The 18,430-nt window shown below is 55.0% G+C and overlaps 1 protein-coding gene across 1 annotated transcript in view; it reads right to left on the bottom strand.

The window, feature by feature from the left end:
• LOC311165892 (uncharacterized protein) overlaps window positions 1-17,826 on the bottom strand; it is a gene marked incomplete at both ends in the record, with an annotated part of 29,351 nt that extends 11,525 nt beyond the window's left edge. Inside the window, 20 exons of the mRNA XM_084227384.1 lie at window positions 489-619; window positions 1,651-1,821; window positions 1,909-1,937; window positions 2,047-2,146; window positions 2,220-2,315; window positions 2,395-2,484; window positions 4,243-4,435; window positions 6,776-6,938; window positions 10,057-10,207; window positions 10,320-10,382; window positions 13,093-13,307; window positions 13,413-13,472; window positions 14,523-14,582; window positions 14,698-14,757; window positions 15,419-15,478; window positions 15,583-15,650; window positions 15,960-16,029; window positions 16,474-16,533; window positions 17,254-17,313; window positions 17,758-17,826. Of these exons, the coding sequence (XP_084083510.1) occupies window positions 489-619; window positions 1,651-1,821; window positions 1,909-1,937; window positions 2,047-2,146; window positions 2,220-2,315; window positions 2,395-2,484; window positions 4,243-4,435; window positions 6,776-6,938; window positions 10,057-10,207; window positions 10,320-10,382; window positions 13,093-13,307; window positions 13,413-13,472; window positions 14,523-14,582; window positions 14,698-14,757; window positions 15,419-15,478; window positions 15,583-15,650; window positions 15,960-16,029; window positions 16,474-16,533; window positions 17,254-17,313; window positions 17,758-17,826 (1,969 nt within the window). The remainder of the gene's footprint in view (window positions 1-488; window positions 620-1,650; window positions 1,822-1,908; window positions 1,938-2,046; window positions 2,147-2,219; window positions 2,316-2,394; window positions 2,485-4,242; window positions 4,436-6,775; window positions 6,939-10,056; window positions 10,208-10,319; window positions 10,383-13,092; window positions 13,308-13,412; window positions 13,473-14,522; window positions 14,583-14,697; window positions 14,758-15,418; window positions 15,479-15,582; window positions 15,651-15,959; window positions 16,030-16,473; window positions 16,534-17,253; window positions 17,314-17,757) is intronic.
• Between the last annotated feature and the right edge of the window lie 604 nt (window positions 17,827-18,430).

Genomic DNA, 18,430 nt, shown 5'->3' with positions numbered 1-18,430 from the left:
CCCAGGTGTCTCACCTGGTGCAGGTGCCGTCCAGCATGAAGAACCCTGCCCGGCAGGTGTCACACCTGTCCCAGGTGTCCCAGGTGTTCCCTCCCCAGGTGTCCCAGGTGTCTCACCTGGTGCAGGTGCCGTCCAGCATGAAGAACCCCGCCCGGCAGGTGTCACACCTGTCCCAGGTGTCCCCTCCCCAGGGGTCCCAGGTGTCTCACCTGGTGCAGGTGCCGTCCAGCACAAAGAACCCCGCCCAGCAGGTGTCACACCTGTCCCAGGTGTCACACCTGTCCCAGCTGTCCCCTCCCCAGGTGTCTCACCTGGTGCAGGTGCCATCCAGCATGAAGAACCCCGCCCGGCAGGTGTCACACCTGTCCCCTCCCCAGGTGTCTCACCTGGTGCAGGTGCCGTCCAGCATGAAGAACCCCGCCCGGCAGGTGTCACACCTGTCCCAGGTGTCCCAGGTGTCCCCTCCCCAGGTGTCCCAGGTGTCTCACCTGGTGCAGGTGCCGTCCAGCATGAAGAACCCCGCCCGGCAGGTGTCACACCTGTCGCCCACGCTGTTGTTCTGGCAGTTCACGCACACGGCCTGCGCCTCGCTGGGGCCCTCCGACACCCAGGTGTGGATCTGCACAGGTGAGCGCACAGGTGAGACCCCCGGCTGGGCCCAGGTGTGCCCATGTGAGTCCCCAGGTGTGCCCAGGTATCCCCAGGTGTGTGCCCAGGTGTGCCCAGGTATGCCCATGTGTGTCCCCAGGTGTGCCCAGGTATGCCCAGGTGTGCCCAGGTATGCCCATGTGTGTCCCCAGGTATGCCCAGGTGTCCCCAGGTACGCCCAGGTGTCCCCAGGAGTGCCCAGGTGTGTCCCCAGGTATGCCCAGGTGTGCCCAGGTATGCCCATGTGTGTCCCCAGGTATGCCCAGGTGTCCCCAGGTATGCCCAGGTGTACTCAGGTGTGCCCAGGTATCCCCATGTGTGTCCCCAGGTGTGCCCAGGTGTCCCCAGGTATCCCCAGGTGTGCCCAGGTATCCCCAGGTGTGCCCAGTGCTCACCAGGTGTGCCCAGGTGAGTCCCCAGGCGTGCCCCCAGGTGTGCCCAGGTATGCCCATATGTGTCCCAAGGTGTGCCCAGGTGTACTCAGGTGTGCCCATGTGTGTCCCCAGGTGTGTCCCAAGGTGTGCCCAGGTATGCCCAGGTGTGTCCCCAGCTGTCCCCAGGTGCTCACCAGGTGCGGGTCCAGGGGGTACCGGTCAGGGTCGTGGCAGTTCCTCTCCAGGTGTACCCAGGTATCCCCATATGTGTCCCAGGTGTGCCCAGCTGTTCCCAGGTGTGCCCATGTGTGTGCCCAGGTGTGCCCAGGTGTCCCCAGCTGTGCCCAGGTGTGTGCCCAGGTGTCCCCAGCTGTTCCCAGGTGTGCCCATGTGTGTGCCCAGGTGCATTCAGGTATCCCCAGGTGTGCCCATGTGTGTGCCCAGGTGCATTCAGGTATCCCCAGGTGTGCCCAGGTGTGCCCATGTGTGTGCCCAGGTGCATTCAGGTGTCCCCAGGTGTGCCCAGGTGTGTCCCCAGGTATCCCCAGGTGTGCCCATGTGTGTGCCCAGGTGCATTCAGGTGTCCCCAGGTGTGCCCAGGTATCCCCAGGTGTGCCCAGGTGCTCACCAGGTGCGGCTCCAGGGGGTACCTGTCGGGGTCGCGCCGGTGCCGCTCCAGCTCGGCGCGGCTGACGCAGACGTCGGCGCGGTGGCGGCAGAAGGAGCGGCAGGTGAGGCAGGTGCCGCCCCCGAGGGCGGAGCCCACGAACAGCGGGCGGCAGCGCTGGCACTGCGGGCCCTGCACAGGTGAGCACAGGTGAGAACAGGTGAGCACAGGTGAGCTCAGGTGAGGCAGGTGCCGCCCCCGAGGGCGGAGCCCACGAACAGCGGGCGGCAGCGCTGGCACTGCGGGCCCTGCACAGGTGAGAACAGGTGAGCACAGGTGAGAATAGGTGACCACAGGTGAGCTCAGGTGGGCACAGGTGAGCACAGATGAGAACAGAACACCCAGAAAAGCATGGACAGGTGAGCTCAGGTGAGCTCAGGTGAGCACAGGTGAGGCAGGTGCCCCCCCCGAGGGCGGAGCCCACGAACAGCGGGCGGCAGCGCTGGCACTGCGGGCCCTGCACAGGTGAGAACAGGTGAGCACAGGTGAGCTCAGGTGGGCACAGGTGAGCACAGATGAGAACAGAACACCCAGAAAAGCATGGACAGGTGGGCACAGGTGAGGCAGGTGCCCCCCCCGAGGGCGGAGCCCACGAACAGCGGGCGGCAGCGCTGGCACTGCGGGCCCTGCACAGGTGAGCACAGGTGAGAACAGGTGAGCACAGGTGAGCGCAGATGAGAACAGAACACCCAGAAAAGCATGGACAGGTGAGCTCAGGTGAGCATAGGTGAGGCAGGTGCCCCCCCCGAGGGCGGAGCCCACGAACAGCGGGCGGCAGCGCTGGCACTGCGGGCCCTGCACAGGTGAGAACAGGTGAGCACAGGTGAGCACAGGTGAGCAAAGGTGAGCACAGGTGAGCTCAGGTGAGCACAGGTGAGCTCAGGTGAGAACAGGTGAGCTCAGGTGAGAACAGGTGAGAACAGGTGAGCACAAAACCCCGCAAAACAGCCCAAGTAACCCCACCTGGAGTCCAGGTACCCCCACCTGTAGCCCAGGTAACCCCACCTGGAGCCCCCTGAGCTCACGTGGTGCCCCCTGAGCTCACCTGGAGCCCAGGTACCCCCACCTGGCGCCCAGGTAACCCCACCTGGAGCCCAGGTACCCCCACCTGGAGCCCAGGTAACCCCACCTGCAGCCCAGATAACCCCACCTGCAGCCCAGATAACCCCACCTGAGCTCACCTGGAGCCCAGGTACCCCCACCTGCAGCCCAGGTAACCCCACCTGGCGCCCAGGTAACCCCACCTGGCGCCCAGGTACCCCCACCTGGATCCCAGGTAACCCCACCTGAGCTCACCTGGCTCCCAGGTACCCCCACCTGGCACCCAGGTGACCCCGCCCACGCTCACCTGGGTGTTGTTCATGCACCTGAGGCAGGTGTGCCAAGTCCAACAAAGCCCCTCCCACCTCCTCTAACCCACCCTAGACCTCACCTGGAGCACAGGTAACCCCCACCTGGAGCCCAGGTGTACGCAGGTGAGCACACCTGAGCTCACCTGCAGCCCAGGTAACCCCACCTGAGCTCACCTGGCGCCCAGGTACCCCCACCTGAACTCACCTGGAGCTCAGGTAACCCCACCTGAGCTCACCTGGCGCCCAGGTAACCCCACCTGAGCTCACCTGGCGCCCAGGTACCCCCACCTGAACTCACCTGGAGCTCAGGTAACCCCACCTGAGCTCACCTGGCGCCCAGGTAACCCCACCTGAGCTCACCTGGCGCCCAGGTAACCCCACCTGAGCTCACCTGGAGCCCAGGTAACCCCACCTGGAGCCCCCTGAGCTCACCTGCAGCCCAGGTACCCTCACCTGGATCCCAGGTAACCCCACCTGCAGCCCAGGTAACCCCACCTGAGCTCACCTGGCGCCCAGGTAACCCCACCTGAGCTCACCTGGAGCCCAGGTAACCCCAGCTGAGCACCCCCAAGCTCACCTGGCGCCCAGGTACCCCCACCTGCAGCCCAGGTAACCCCACCTGGAGCCCCCTGAGCTCACCTGGAGCCCAGGTACGCCCACCTGGCGCCCAGGTGACCCCGCCCGCGCTCACCTGGGTGTTGTTCATGCACCTGAGGCAGGTGTGCCAAGCCCAACAAAGCCCCTCCCACCTCCTCTAACCCACCCTAGACCTCACCTGGAGCACAGGTAACCCCCACCTGGATCCCAGATAACCCCACCCGGAGCCCAGGTGTACGCAGGTGAGCACACCTGAGCTCACCTGCAGCCCAGGTAACCCCACCTGAGCTCACCTGGATCCCAGATAACCCCACCTGAGCTCACCTGGAGCCCAGGTACCCCCACCTGGAGCCCCCTGAGCTCACCTGCAGCCCAGGTACCCTCACCTGGATCCCAGGTAACCCCACCTGCAGCCCAGGTAACCCCACCTGAGCTCACCTGGCGCCCAGGTACCCCCACCTGAGCTCACCTGGAGCCCAGGTAACCCCCCCTGCAGCCCAGGTAACTCCACCTGAGCTCACCTGGAGCCCAGGTACCCCCACCTGGATCCCAGATAACCCCACCTGAGCACACCTGGCGCCCAGGTGACCCCGCCCGCGCTCACCTGGGTGTTGTTCATGCACCTGAGGCAGGTGTCGCGCGCGGCCGGCCCCGCGCAGTCGCTGTGGCCGTTGCAGGCGCAGGGCGTGGCGCAGTCCCCGCCCACGAAGCCGAAGTGGCAGCGACACCTGTCGGGCTCCAGGCAGGTGCCGTTGGCGCAGCCCTGGCGGCACACGGGGCGGCACTCACCTGTGCGGCTGCAGACGCACCTGGGTTAGGGGGAGGGGTGGGGACACCTGGGGGACAGCTGGGGGATACCTGGGGACACCTGAGATACACCTGAGATACACCTGGGGACACCTGAGATACCTGAGATACATCTGGGGGATACCTGGGGAACACCTGAGATACCTGAGGGACACCTGAGATACCTGAGGGACACCTGAGATACCTGAGATACACCTGGGGACACCTGAGATACACCTGAGATACACCTGGGGAACACCTGAGATACCTGAGATACACCTGGGGACATCTGGGGAACACCTGAGATACCTGAGATACACCTGGGGACACCTGAGATACACCTGGGGGACACCTGAGATACCTGAGATACACCTGAGATACACCTGGGGACACCTGGGGGACACCTGAGATACACCTGGGGACACCTGGGGGACACCTGAGATACCTGAGATACACCTGAGATACACCTGGGGACACCTGGGGGACACCTGAGATATCTGAGATACACCTGGGGACACCTGGGGAACACCTGAGGGATACCTGGGACACACCTGAGTTAGGGGGGATGGGGTGGGGACACCTGGGGAAACCTGGGGGACACCTGAGATACACCTGGGGGACACCTGAGATACACCTGAGATACACCTGGGGCACACCTGGGGGACACCTGAGATACACCTGAGATACACCTGGGATACACCTGGGGACACCTGGGGGACACCTGAGATACACCTGAGATAACTGAGATACACCTGGGGGACACCTGAGATATCTGAGATACATCTGGGGCACACCTGGGTTAGGGGAGACAGGTGGGGACACCTGGGGGACACCTGAGATACCTGAGATACACCTGGGGGACACCTGAGATACACCTGGGGGACACCTGAGTTACACCTGGGGACACCTGGGGGACACCTGAGTTACACCTGGGGACACCTGAGATACACCTGAGATACACCTGGGGACACCTGGGGAACACCTGAGATACACCTGGGGACACCTGGGACACACCTGAGATACCTGAGATAACTGAGATACACCTGGGGACACCTGAGATACACCTGGGGACATCTGGGGAACACTTGAGATACCTGAGATACACCTGAAATACACCTGGGGACACCTGGGGACACCTAGGGGACACCTGGGACACACCTGAGATACACCTGGGATACACCTGGGGACACCTGGGGGACACCTGGGGACACCTGGGGGACATCTGAGATACCTGGGGGACACCTGGGGACACCTGGGGCACACCTGAGATACACCTGAGATACACCTGGGGAACACCTGGGGGACACCTGAGATACACCTGGGGACACCTGGGGACACCTGGGGGACACCTGAGATACACCTGGGACACACCTGGGATACACCTGGGACACCTGATATACACCTGAGATACACCTGAGATATACCTGAGATACACCTGGGGGACACCTGGGTTATGGGGGGACAGGTGGGGACACCTGGGGAACACCTGAGATACACCTGAACACACCTGAGATACACCTGAGATACACCTGGGGACACCTGGGGGACACCTGAGATACCTGAGATACACCTGGGGACACCTGGGGAACACCTGGGGGACACCTGAGATACCTGAGATACACCTGGGACACACCTGGGATACCTGAGATACACCTGCCCTGTCCAGGTGTGTCCCTGCCCCACCCGGGTGTGTCCCTGTCCCATTTCTCACCTGCCCAGGTGTCTCCCTGCCCCGCCCAGGTGTGTCCCTGCCCCACCCAGGTGTGTCCCTGCCCCACCCAGGTGTCTCCCTGCCCCGCCAAGGTGTGTCCCTCACCTGCCCAGGTGTGTCCCTGCCCCACCCAGGTGTGTCCCTGCCCCACCCGGGTGTGTCCCTGTCCCATTTCTCACCTGCCCAGGTGTGTCCCTGCCCTATCCAGGTGTGTCCCTCACCTGCCCAGGTGTGTCCCCGCTCACCTGTCGGGGCTGTAGCCGCCCCTGCAGGTGCAGGTGAATCCCTCAGGTGTGTCCCTCACCTGCCCAGGTGTGTCCCAGCCCTATCCAGGTGTGTCCCTCACCTGCCCAGGTGTGTCCCCGCTCACCTGTCGGGGCTGTAGCCGGCCCTGCAGGTGCAGGTGAATCCCCCAGGTGTGTCCCTCACCTGTCCAGGTGTGTCCCAGCCCCATCCAGGTGTGTCCCTCACCTGCCCAGGTGTGTCCCTCTCACCTGTCGGGGCTGTAGCCGGCCCTGCAGGTGCAGGTGAATCCCTCAGGTGTGTCCCTCACCTGCCCAGGTGTGTCCCTCACCTGCCCAAGTGTGTCCCAGCCCCACCCAGGTGTGTCCCTCACCTGCCCAGGTGTGTCCCCGCTCACCTGTCGGGGCTGTAGCCGGCCCTGCAGGTGCAGGTGAATCCCTCAGGTAGGTCCCGGCACACCTGGCTGGGCCCGCAGGTGTGGTGCCCGTTCTCGCACTCGTCCTCGGGGGGGCAGCTCAGGAAAGCCCAAATTCCGCCGGCCCCGCACGCCTGGGTCACACCTGGGACAGGTAAACCCGGAAGTGAGCCTGGAATGTTCCAGAATTCCCCCAAAAAATCCCAAAATTCCAACAAAAAATTGAAAATTTCAACCAAAAAACCCCAAAATTGACCCAAAATTCGGCCCCAAGGAAGGTCCTGACCCCACCCCCTCGTGGCCCTGCACACCTGGGGACAGGTAAACCCGGAAGTGAGCCTGGAATGTTCTGGAATTCCCCCCAAAAATCCCAAAATTCCAACAAAAAATTGAAAATTTCAACCAAAAAACCCCAAAATTGCCCCAAAAATCGGCTCCAAACACCCCCAAGGAAGGTCCTGACCCCACCCCCCTCCTGGCCCTTCACACCTGGGACACACCTGGGACAGGTAAACCTGGAAGTGAGGCCGGAATGTTCCGGAATTCCCCCAAAAAATCCCAAAATTCCAACGGAAAAAATTCAAACCCCAAACAATCCCAAAATCCCAAATTCAAACCCCCAAACAATCCCAAAATCCCCAAAATTCCACTTGAAACCCCCCCAAAATTCCCCCAAATCTTCTAAAATTCCCTTGAATCGTTCCCAAAATTCCCAAATTTTTCCCCAATTCCCCAAAATTCCACTTGACCCCCCCCAAATCCCCTTAAAACCGCCCCAAACCCCCCAAAACTCCCTTTAATCCCCCCAAACCACCCCAAATACCACCCAAAATCCCTGAATTTTTCCCAAAAATTGCCAAAATTCCCCCAAATTCCCCCAAATCTCCCCCAAATTCCCCTTGAACCCCCCAAAATCCCTTTTATATTCCCCCAACCCCACCCAAAATTCACCTTTAAACCCCTCAAAAACCCCAAAATTCACCTAAAAATGCCCCGAAAACCCCCCAAAATTCCCCAAAAAATCCCAAAAAATTCCCAAAAAATTCCTAAAATCCCCAAAATTCCTTTTTAACCCCCCAAATCCCCTTTAAACCCCTCCAAACCCCCCAAATGCCACGTTTAAACTGCCCAAAACCCCCCAAAATTCACCTAAAAATTCCCCGAAAACCCGCCAAAAATTCCCAAAAAAATTCCTAAAATCCCCAAAATCCCCAAAATTCCCCTTTAACCCCCCAAATCCCTTCTATATTCCCCCAACCCCAACCAAAATTCACCTTTAAACCCCCCAAAACCCCCAAAATTCACCTAAAAATGCCCCGAAACTCCCCGAAAACCCCACCAAAAATTCCAAAAAAATTCCCCAAAAATTCCCAAAAATTTCTAAAATACCTAAAATTCCCAAAATTCCTCCTTAACCCCCCCCAATCCCTTTTATATTCCCCCAACCCTCCCAAAATTCACCTTTAAACCCCTCAAACCCCCCAAAATTCACCTAAAAATCCCCCAAAACCCCCCAAAAACCCCCCCAAAAATTCCCAAAAACTTCCAAAAAAATTCCCAAAAATTCCTAAAATCCTCCAAATCCCCAAAATTCCTTTTTAACCCCCCAAATCCCCTTTAAACCCCTCCAAACCCCCCAAATGCCACGTTTAAACTGCTCAAAACCCCCAAAATTCACCTAAAAATCCCACGAAAGCCCCCAAAAATCCCCCCAAAAATTCCAAAAAAATTCCCAAAAAATTCCCAAAAAATTCCTAAAATTCCCAAATCCTCAAATTTCCCAGAATTCCAGAATTTCCCTGGTTCTCACCGTGTCGGGGCCCGCTGAGGCCGCCCTCGAGGCAGCGGCCGCCGCCGTTGTGGCCGGCGCGGGCGCACCCGAGCCCCCCCAAATCCCCTCTAAACCCCCCCAAACCACCCAAAATTCCCCTAAACCCCCCAAAATTTCCCCAAATCTTCTAAAATTCCCAAATTTTTCAAAAATTCCCCAAAATCCCATTGAAACACCCCCAAAATCCCCTCTAACCCCCCCAAATCCCCTTTATACCCCCCTGAACACCCCCAAAATCCCCTTTAATTGCCCCAAACCACCCCAAATGCCACCCAAAATCCCCGAATTTTTCCCAAAATTGCCAAAATTCCCCCAAATTCCCCAAAATCTCCCCCAAATTCCCCAAAAGCTCCCCCAAATCCATTCTATATTCCCCCAACCCCAACCAAAATTCACCTTTAAACCCCTCCAAAACCCCCAAAATTCACCTAAAAATGCCCCGAAAACCCCCAAAAATTCCCAAAAAAATTCCAAAAAATTCCGAAAAAATTTCCAAAAATTCCTAAAATTCCCAAAATCCCCAAAATTCCTCTTTAACCCCCCAAATCCCCTTTAAACCCCTCCAAACCCCCTAAAATTCACCTTTAAACCCCTCAAAACCCCCAAAATTCACCTAAAAATGCCCCGAAAACCCCCAAAAACCCACCAAAAATTCCAAAAAAATTCCCCAAAATTTCCCAAAAATTTCTAAAATACCTAAAATTCCCAAAATTCCTCCTTAACCCCCCCCAATCCCTTTTATATTCCCCCAACCCTCCCAAAATTCACCTTTAAACCCCTGAAAACCCCCAAAATTCACCTAAAAATGCCCCAAAACCCACCCAAAAATTCCCCAAAAATTCTCAAAAAATTCCCAAAAAATTCCCAAATCCCCGAAATCCCCAAAATCCCCAAAATTCCCTGGTTCTCACCGTGTCGGGGCCCGCTGAGGCCGCCCTCGAGGCAGCGGCCGCCGCCGTTGTGGCCGGCGCGGGCGCACCCGAGCCCCCCCAAATCCCCTCTAAACCCCCCCAAACCCCTCCAAATTCCCCCCAAATCTTCTAAAATTCCCCCGAATCGTTCCCAAAATTCCCAAATTTTTCCAAAATTCCCCAAAATTCCACTTGAAACCCCCCAAAACCCCCCCAAATCCCCTTAAAACCGCCCCAAAACTCCCTTTAATCACCCCGAAAACCTCCCAAACCCCCCCCAAAAATTCTCAAAAAATTCCAAAAAATTCCCAAATCCCCAAAATTCCTCTTTAACCCCCCAAATCCCCTTTAAACCCCTCCAAACCCCCCAAAATTCACCTTTAAACCCCCCAAAACCCCCTAAAAATGCTCCGAAACCCCCCGAAAACCCCCCCAAAAATTCTCAAAAAATTCCCAAAAATTCCCAAAAAATTCCCAAAAATTCCAAATTCCCAGATTTCCAGAATTTTCCGGGTTCTCACCGTGTCGGGGCCCGCTGAGGCCGCCCTCGAGGCAGCGGCCGCCGCCGTTGTGGCCGGCGCGGGCGCACCACCCGCAGCGCGGCCGCCGCAGGCACTGCGAGCACTGCGAGGCTCCCGCGCACTCGGGGGGGGGGGCAGCGCTCGGGGACCCCTCCCCCACCGCCGGGAGGGACCCCCGGCACCCCTCCCCCAGAGCCCGAGGTGGGGGGGAGCCCACCGAAGGTTCCAGAAGGGCCACTCCCGCTGTTGGGGGTGGTGCCGCCGCGGAGGAGGCGGCCGCAGCTGCCGGCCAGGCAGAGCAGGGGGGCGAAGCTGGGGCTGAGGCACTGGGGAGGAAAGGGTTAAAGGGGTTAAAAATAGCACAGAATGTTCTGGAATGGACCCAAAAGATCCCAAAAATCCCAGCCCAAAAATCCCAGAATTGGAGATCCCCAAGAAACCCCAAAAAGTCCCAAAAAAACCTAAAAAAAGCCCCCAAAAAGTCCCCAAAATAGCCCCAAAAAAACCCCCAAAACCCTAAAAGAACTCTCCTAAAAAAACCCCAAAAACACCAAAAACCCCAGAAGAGCCCCCAAATCCCCCTGAAACCCCCCCAAACCACCTCAAAAACCCCAAAAGAGCCCCAAAACCCCAAAAAGCCCCAAAAGAGCTCCCGGGGAGGCAGCGCAGGGGGGCGGAGCTGGGGCTGAGGCACTGGGGAGGAAAGGGTTAAAGGGGTTAAAAATAGCCTGGAATGGACCCAAAATATCCCAAAAATCCCACCCCTAAAATCCCAGAATTGGAGACCCCCAAAAAACCCCCAAAAGTCCCAAAAAAACCCCAAAAGAGCTACAAAAAACCCATAAAGAGCCCCCCCAAAAAAACCCCAAAAATCCCCAAAAACCCTAAAAGAACCCACCTAAAAAAACCCCCAAAACTCCTAAAAACACCAGAAAACCCCCAAAAAGTGCCAAAACTCCCCCAAAAAGAGCTACAAAAAGCCCCCCAAAAGAGCTGCAAAAAGCCCCAAAAGAGCCCAAAAAGATCCCCAAAAACCCTAAAAGAACCCTCCTAAAAAAAACCCAAAAACCTCTAAAAAGACCAAAAACCCCAAAAGAGCCCCAAAATCCCCCTGAAACCCCCCCAAAAACACAAAAAAAAACCCCAAAAGAGCCCCAAAAGCCCCAAAAGAGCTCCCGGGGAGGCAGCGCATGGGGGAGGAGCTGGGGCTGAGGCACTGGGGAGGAAAGGGTTAAACGGGTTAAAAAGTTGTACAGAATGTTCTGGAATGGACCCAAGAATCCCACCCCAAAAATCCCGGAATTGGAGACCCCAAAAAACCCCCCAAAAAGCCCCAAAAGAGCTCCCAGGGAGGCAGCACAGGGGGGCGAAGCTGGGGCTGAGGCACTGGGGAGGAAAGGGTTAAAGGGGTTAAAAATAGCACAGAATGTTCTGGAATGGACCCAAAAGATCCCAAAAATCCCAGCCCAAGAATCCCGGAATTGGAGACCCCCAAAAAACCCCAAAAAGCCCCAAAAGAGCTCCAGGGGAGGCAGCGCAGGGGGGCGGAGCTGGGGCTGAGGCACTGGGGAGGAAAGGGTTAAATGGGTTAAAAATAGCACAGAATGTTCTGGAATAGACCCAAAATATCTCAAAATTCCCACCCTAAAAATCCCGGAATTGGAGACCCCCCCAAAAAAAAATTGGAAAAAAAAATGGAAAAAAATCGGGAAAAAATTGGAAAAAATTTGGAAAAAATCAGAAAAAAATGGGGAAAAATCAGAAAAAAATAGGAAAAAAATGGGGGGAAATGGGGAAAAATGGGAAAAAAATTGGAAAAAAATTGGAAAAAATTCAGAAAAAATTCAGAAAAAAATGGGAAAAAATTTGGAAAAAATCAGAAAAAAGAAGAAAAAAATGGGAAAAAAATTGGAAAAAATAGGAAAAAATGGGAAAAAAATGGGAAAAAAAGCAGAAAAAAAGGAAAAAAAATGGAAGAAATGGGGGAAAAAATGGGGAAAAAAATCAGAAAAAATGGTAAAAAAATCGGAAAAAAATGGGGGAAAATGGGAAAAAAATCAGAAAAAAAAGGGGAAAAATTGGATAAAAATGGGAAAAAAATCGGAAAAAAAATCAGAAAAAAAAAGGAAAAAAATCAGGAAAAAATCAGAAAAAAATGGGAAAGAAATGGGAAAAAATGGGGAGAAAATCAGAAAAAAAATTTTTTAAAAATCAGAAAAAATTGGGGAAAAAATTAGAAAAGAAAGGGGAAAAAATGGGAAAAAAAGGAAAAAAATGGGAAAAAATAGGAAAAAAATGGGGAAAAATCAGAAAAAAATAGGAAAAAAATGGGAAAAAATCAGAAGAAAATCAGAAAGAAATTGGAAAAAAATCAGGAAAAAATGGGAAAGAATCGTAAAAAAACAGAAAAAAAAAATGGAAAAAATTTTTAAGAAAATCTGGAAAAAATGGAAAAAATGGGGAAAAAATGGGGAAAAAATGGGGAAAAAATGGGAAAGAAATCGGAAAAAAAATTTTAAAAAAATCAGAAAAAAATGGGAAAAAATCGGAAAAAAATGGAAAAAAATCAGAAAAAAATGGGAAAAAAAGGGGGAAAATGGGAAAAAAATCAGAAAAAAATCGGAAAAAAATCAGAAAAAAATTGGAAAAAAATGGGAAAAAAATGGAAAAAATCAGAAAAAAGGGAAAAAAATCAGAAAAAAAGGGAAAAAAATCAGAAAAAAAGGGAAAAAATCAGAAAAAAATGGGGAAAAAATGGGAAAAAAATCAGAAAAAAAATTTTAAAATCAGAAAAAATATGGGAAAAAATCGGAAAAAAAAGGGAAAAAAAAGGGGAAAAAACGGGAAAGAAATTGGAAAAAAATTTTAAAAAATCAGAGAAAAATGGGAAAAAATGGGAAAAAAATTTGAAAAAATTCAGAAAAAAATGGGAAAAAAATCAGAAAAAAATGGGAAAAAATTCAGAAAAAAATGGGGAAAAAACCAGAAAAAAAAGGAAAAACCCCCCCAAACCTTATGAAACATCCCCAGACGTACCTGGCCGAGCGCCAGGCTCCAGAGGCAGTGCTGCCAGCCGCCGTCGGCGCCGGGCGATGCCAGGCAGGCGTGGCACGAGCGCTGCAGGTGGCACGGCGTGGGGCAGGGCAGCGGCGGCGCCGACTCCACCGGCATCGGGGACACGTTCAGCAGGGAGTGGCTGAAACACGTCCAGGCGTAGCTGGGCTGCACGCTCAGGATGCGCCGAGTCTCACCTGGGCACAGGTGAGAGGGTTAGAACCCCCCCAGTACGGCTTTACTGGTTTGTACTGGTTCTTACTGGTTCATACTGGTTCTTACTGGTACCTATTGGTTGTTACTGGTTTGTACCGGTGCCCATTTAACACCCAGAGCCACGCTCAGGATGCGCCGCGTCTCACCTGGGCACAGGTAAGGGGGTCAGAACCCCCCAGTATGGCATTACTGGTTCTTACTGGTTTGTACTGGTACCTAATGGTTGTTACTGGTTTGTACTGGTACCCATTTAACACCCAGAGCCACGCTCAGGATGCGCCGCGTCTCGCCTGGGCACGGGTGGGCACAGGTGGGCACAGGTGAGGGGATCAGAACCCCCCCAGTACGGCCTTACTGGTCCTTACTGGTTTGTACTGGTCTCTATTGGTCCTTACTGGTTTGTACTGGTCGCTATTGGTCGTTACTGGTTCTTACCGATACCCATTTAATCCCAGAGCCACGCTCAGGATGCGCCGCGTCTCACCTGGGCACAGGTGGGCACAGGTAAGGGGGTTAGAACCCCCCAGTATGGCATTACTGGTTCTTACTGGTTCATACTGGTTCTTACTGGTACCTAATGGTTGTTACTGGTTTGTACTGGTGCCCATTTAACACCCAGAGCCACGCTCAGGATGCGCCGCGTCTCACCTGGGCACAGGTGGGCACGGGTGGGCACGGGTGGGCACAGACAGACACAGGGAAACCCCCCCAGTATGGCCTTACTGGTCCCTATTGGTGTGTACTGGTCCTTACTGGTTTGTACTGGTCCTTACTGGTTGCTATTGGTCCTTAATGGTCGTTACTGGTTTGTACTGGTGCCCATTTAACACCCAGAGCCACGCTCAGGATGCGCCGCGTCTCACCTGGGCACAGGTAAGGGGCACAGGTGGGCACAGGTGAGCACAGACAGGTTCAGGGAAACCCCCCCAGTATGGCCTTACTGGTCCTTACTGGTTTGTACTGGTCCTTACTGGTCCCTATTGGTCGTTACTGGTCTCTATTGGTCCTTACTGGTCGTTACTGGTTTGTACTGGTGCCCATTTAACACCCAGAGCCACGCTCAGGATGCGCCGCATCTCACCTGGGCACAGGTGGGCACAGGTGGGCACGGGTGAGGCACTCAGAACCCTCCCAGTATGGCTTTACTGGTCCTTACTGGTCCTTACTGGTCCTTACTGGTCGCTATTGGTCGTTACTGGTTCTTACCGGTACCCATTTAACAGCCAGAGCCACGCTCAGGATGCGCCGCGTCTCACCTGGGCACGGGGGGGCACAGGTGGGCACGGGTGAGGGGGTTAGAACCCCCCCAGTATGGCCTTACTGGTTTGTACTGGTTCATACTGGTTTGTACTGGTACCTAATGGTTGTTACTGGTTTGTACTGGTACCCATTTAACACCCAGAGCCACGCTCAGGATGCGCCGCGTCTCGCCTGGGCACAGGTAAGGGGGTCAGAACCCCCCAGTACGGCCTCACTGGTCCTTACTGGTTTGTACTGGTCACTATTGGTCCTTACTGGTTTGTACTGGTCCCAATTCAGCCCCAGTTTATCCCAGAGCCACGCTCAGGATGCGCCGTGTCTCACCTGGGCACAGGTGGGGACGGGTGGGCACAGGTGGGCACAGGTGAGGGGATCAGAACCCCCCTACTATGGTCTCACTGGTTCATACTGGTTTGTACTGGTTGTTACTGGTTTGTACTGGTCACTATTGGTCCTTACTGGTTTGTACCGGTGCCCATTTAACAGCCAGAGCCACGCTCAGGATGCGCCGCGTCTCGCCTGGGCACGGGGGGACACAGGTGGGCACGGGTGAGGCACTCAGAACCCCCCCAGTATGGCTTTACTGGTCCTTACTGGTCCTTACTGGTCGCTATTGGTCCCTACTGGTTTGTACTGGTGCCCATTTAACACCCAGAGCCACGCTCAGGATGCGCCGCGTCTCGCCTGGGCACAGGTAAGGGGCACAGGTGGGCACAGGTGGGCACAGACAGACACAGGGAAACCCCCCCAGTATGGCCTTACGGGTCCTTACTGGTTTGTACTGGTCCCTATTGGTCGTTACGGGTCTCTATTGGTTCTTACTGGTCCTTACTGGTTTGTACTGGTGCCCATTTTACACCCAGAGCCACGCTCAGGATGCGCCGCGTCTCACCTGGCAGGGGTGGGCACAGGGGAGGGGGTTAGAACCCCCCCAGTATGGCCTTACTGGTCCTTACTGGTTCTTACTGGTCCTTACTGGTCCCTATTGGTCCTTACTGGTCGCTACTGGTTTGTACTGGTGCCCATTTAACACCCAGTCATGCTCAGGATGCGCCGCGTCTCGCCTGGGCACAGGTAAGGGGGTCAGAACCACCCCAGTACGGCCTTACTGGTTTGTACTGGTCCTTACTGGTTTGTATTGGTCCTTACTGGTCCTTACTGGTTTGTACTGATCCTTACTGGTTTGTACTGGTTTGTACTGGTACCCATTTAACACCCAGAGCCACGCTCAGGATGCGCCGCGTCTCACCTGGCACGGGTGGGCACGGGTGAGGGGGTTAGAACCCCCCCAGTATGGCTTTACTGGTCCTTACTGGTTCTTACTGGTCCTTACTGGTCCTTACTGGTCCCTATTGGTCCTTACTGGTCCCTACTGGTCGCTACTGGTTTGTACCGGTGGCCATTTAATAGCCAGAGCCACGCTCAGGATGCGCCGCGTCTCACCTGGGCACAGGTAAGGGGGTCAGAACCCCCCAGTAGGGCTTTACTGGTTTGTACTGGTTTGTACTGGTACCTAATGGTTGTTACTGGTTTGTACTGGTGCCCATTTAACACCCAGAGCCACGCTCAGGATGCGCCGCGTCTCGCCTGGGCACAGGTGGGCACGGGTGAGGGGATCAGAACCCCCCCAGTATGGTCTCACTGGTCCCTATTGGTGTGTACTGGTCCTTACTGGTTTGTACTGGTCCTTACTGGTTGCTATTGGTCCCTACTGGTCCTTACTGGTTTGTACTGGTACCCATTTAACACCCAGAGCCACGCTCAGGATGCGCCGCGTCTCACCTGGACACGGGTGGGCACAGGTGGGCACAGGTGGGCACAGACAGACACAGGGAAACCCCCCCAGTACGGCCTTACTGGTCCTTACTGGTCTCTATTGGTCCTTACTTGTTTGTACTGGTGCCCATTTAACACCCAGAGCCACGCTCAGGATGCGCCGCGTCTCGCCTGGCACAGGTAAGGGGCACAGGTGAGGGGGTTAGAACCCCCCCAGTACGGCCTCACTGGTCCTTACTGGTTTGTACTGGTCTCTATTGGTCCTTACTGGTTCTTACTGGTCCTTACTGGTCGCTATTGGTCCTTACTGGTTTGTACTGGTGCCCATTTAACACCCAGAGCCACGCTCAGGATGCGCCGCGTCTCACCTGGGCACAGGTGGGCACGGGTGAGGGGATCAGAACCCCCCCAGTATGGCCTTACTGGTCCTTACTGGTCTCTATTGGTCCTTACTGGTTTGTACTGGTTTGTACTGGTACCTAATGGTTGTTACTGGTTTGTACCGATACCCATTTAACACCCAGAGCCACGCTCAGGATGCGCCGCGTCTCGCCTGGCACAGGTGGGCACAGGTGGGCACAGGTGAGGGGATCAGAACCCCCCCAGTACGGCCTTACTGGTCCTTACTGGTTTGTACTGGTCTCTATTGGTCCTTACTGGTTCTTACTGGTTTGTACTGGTCGCTATTGGTCGTTACTGGTTCTTACCGATACCCATTTAACACCCAGAGCCACGCTCAGGATGCGCCGCGTATCACCTGGCACGGGGGGGCACAGGTGGGCACAGACAGGTTCAAGGAAACCCCCCCAGTATGGCCTTACTGGTCCCTATTGGTGTGTACTGGTCCTTACTGGTTTGTACTAGTCCTTACTGGTCTCTATTGGTCCTTACTGGTTTGTACTGGTGCCCATTTAACACCCAGAGCCATGTTCAGGATGCGCCGCGTCTCACCTGGGCACAGGTAAGGGGGTCAGAACCCCCCCAGTACGGCCTCACTGGTCCTTACTGGTTTGTACTGGTCACTATTGGTCCTTACTGGTTTGTACTGGTCACTATTGGTCCTTACTGGTTTGTACTGGTCCCAGTTCAGCCCCAGTTTATCCCAGAGCCACGCTCAGGATGCGCCGCGTCTCACCTGGGCACAGGTGAGGGGATCAGAACCCCCCCAGTACGGCCTCACTGGTCCCTATTGGTCCTTACTGGTCCTTACTGGTTTGTACTGGTACCTATTGGTCCTTACTGGTCTCTATTGGTTGTTACTGGTTTGTACTGGTACCCATTTAACACCCAGAGCCACGCTCAGGATGCGCCGCGTCTCACCTGGGCACAGGTGGGCACAGGTGGGCACGGGTGGGCACAGACAGACACAGGGAAACCCCCCCAGTATGGCCTTACTGGTCCTTACTGGTTTGTACTGGTACCCATTTAATCCCAGAGCCACGCTCAGGATGCGCCGCGTCTCACCTGGGCACAGGTGGGCACAGGTGGGCACGGGTGAGCACAGACAGGTTCAGGGAAACCCCCCCAGTACGGCCTCACTGGTCCTTACTGGTTTGTACTGGTCTCTATTGATTCTTACTGGTCCTTACTGGTCGCTATTGGTCCTTACTGGTTTGTACTGGTGCCCATTTAACACCCAGAGCCACGCTCAGGATGCGCCGCGTCTCGCCTGGCACAGGTGGGCACAGGTGAGGGGGGCAGAACCCCCCCAGTATGGCCTTATTGGTCCTTACTGGTTTGTACTGGTTCCTACTGGTCCTTACTGGTTTGTACTGGTTTGTACTGGTCCCTAAAGCCACGCCCAGGATGCGCCGGGTCTCACCTGGGGCAGTCGGGGGCGCCGCCCGAGGGCCTCGGAGCCGCCCCAAACCTTCTCAAATCCCCCAAAAATCCCCAAAATTCCCCAAAAAATCCCCCCAAAATGCCCCAAAATCCCCGAAATTCCATTAAAATTCCCTAAAAATGCCCAAAAATCCCCAAAATTCCCCAAAAATGCCCAAAAATCACTAAATAATACCCCAAAAATGCCCAAAAAAGCCAAAAAATCGCCCAAAAAATGCTCAAAAAA

This window comes from Fringilla coelebs (genome assembly GCF_963513975.1).
Source record: "Fringilla coelebs genome assembly, contig: SCAFFOLD_394, whole genome shotgun sequence".
Lineage (NCBI taxonomy): Eukaryota > Metazoa > Chordata > Aves > Passeriformes > Fringillidae > Fringilla > Fringilla coelebs.
The sequence above is the reverse complement of the archived record's forward strand: the minus strand, read 5'-3'. Positions and strand labels throughout refer to the sequence as shown.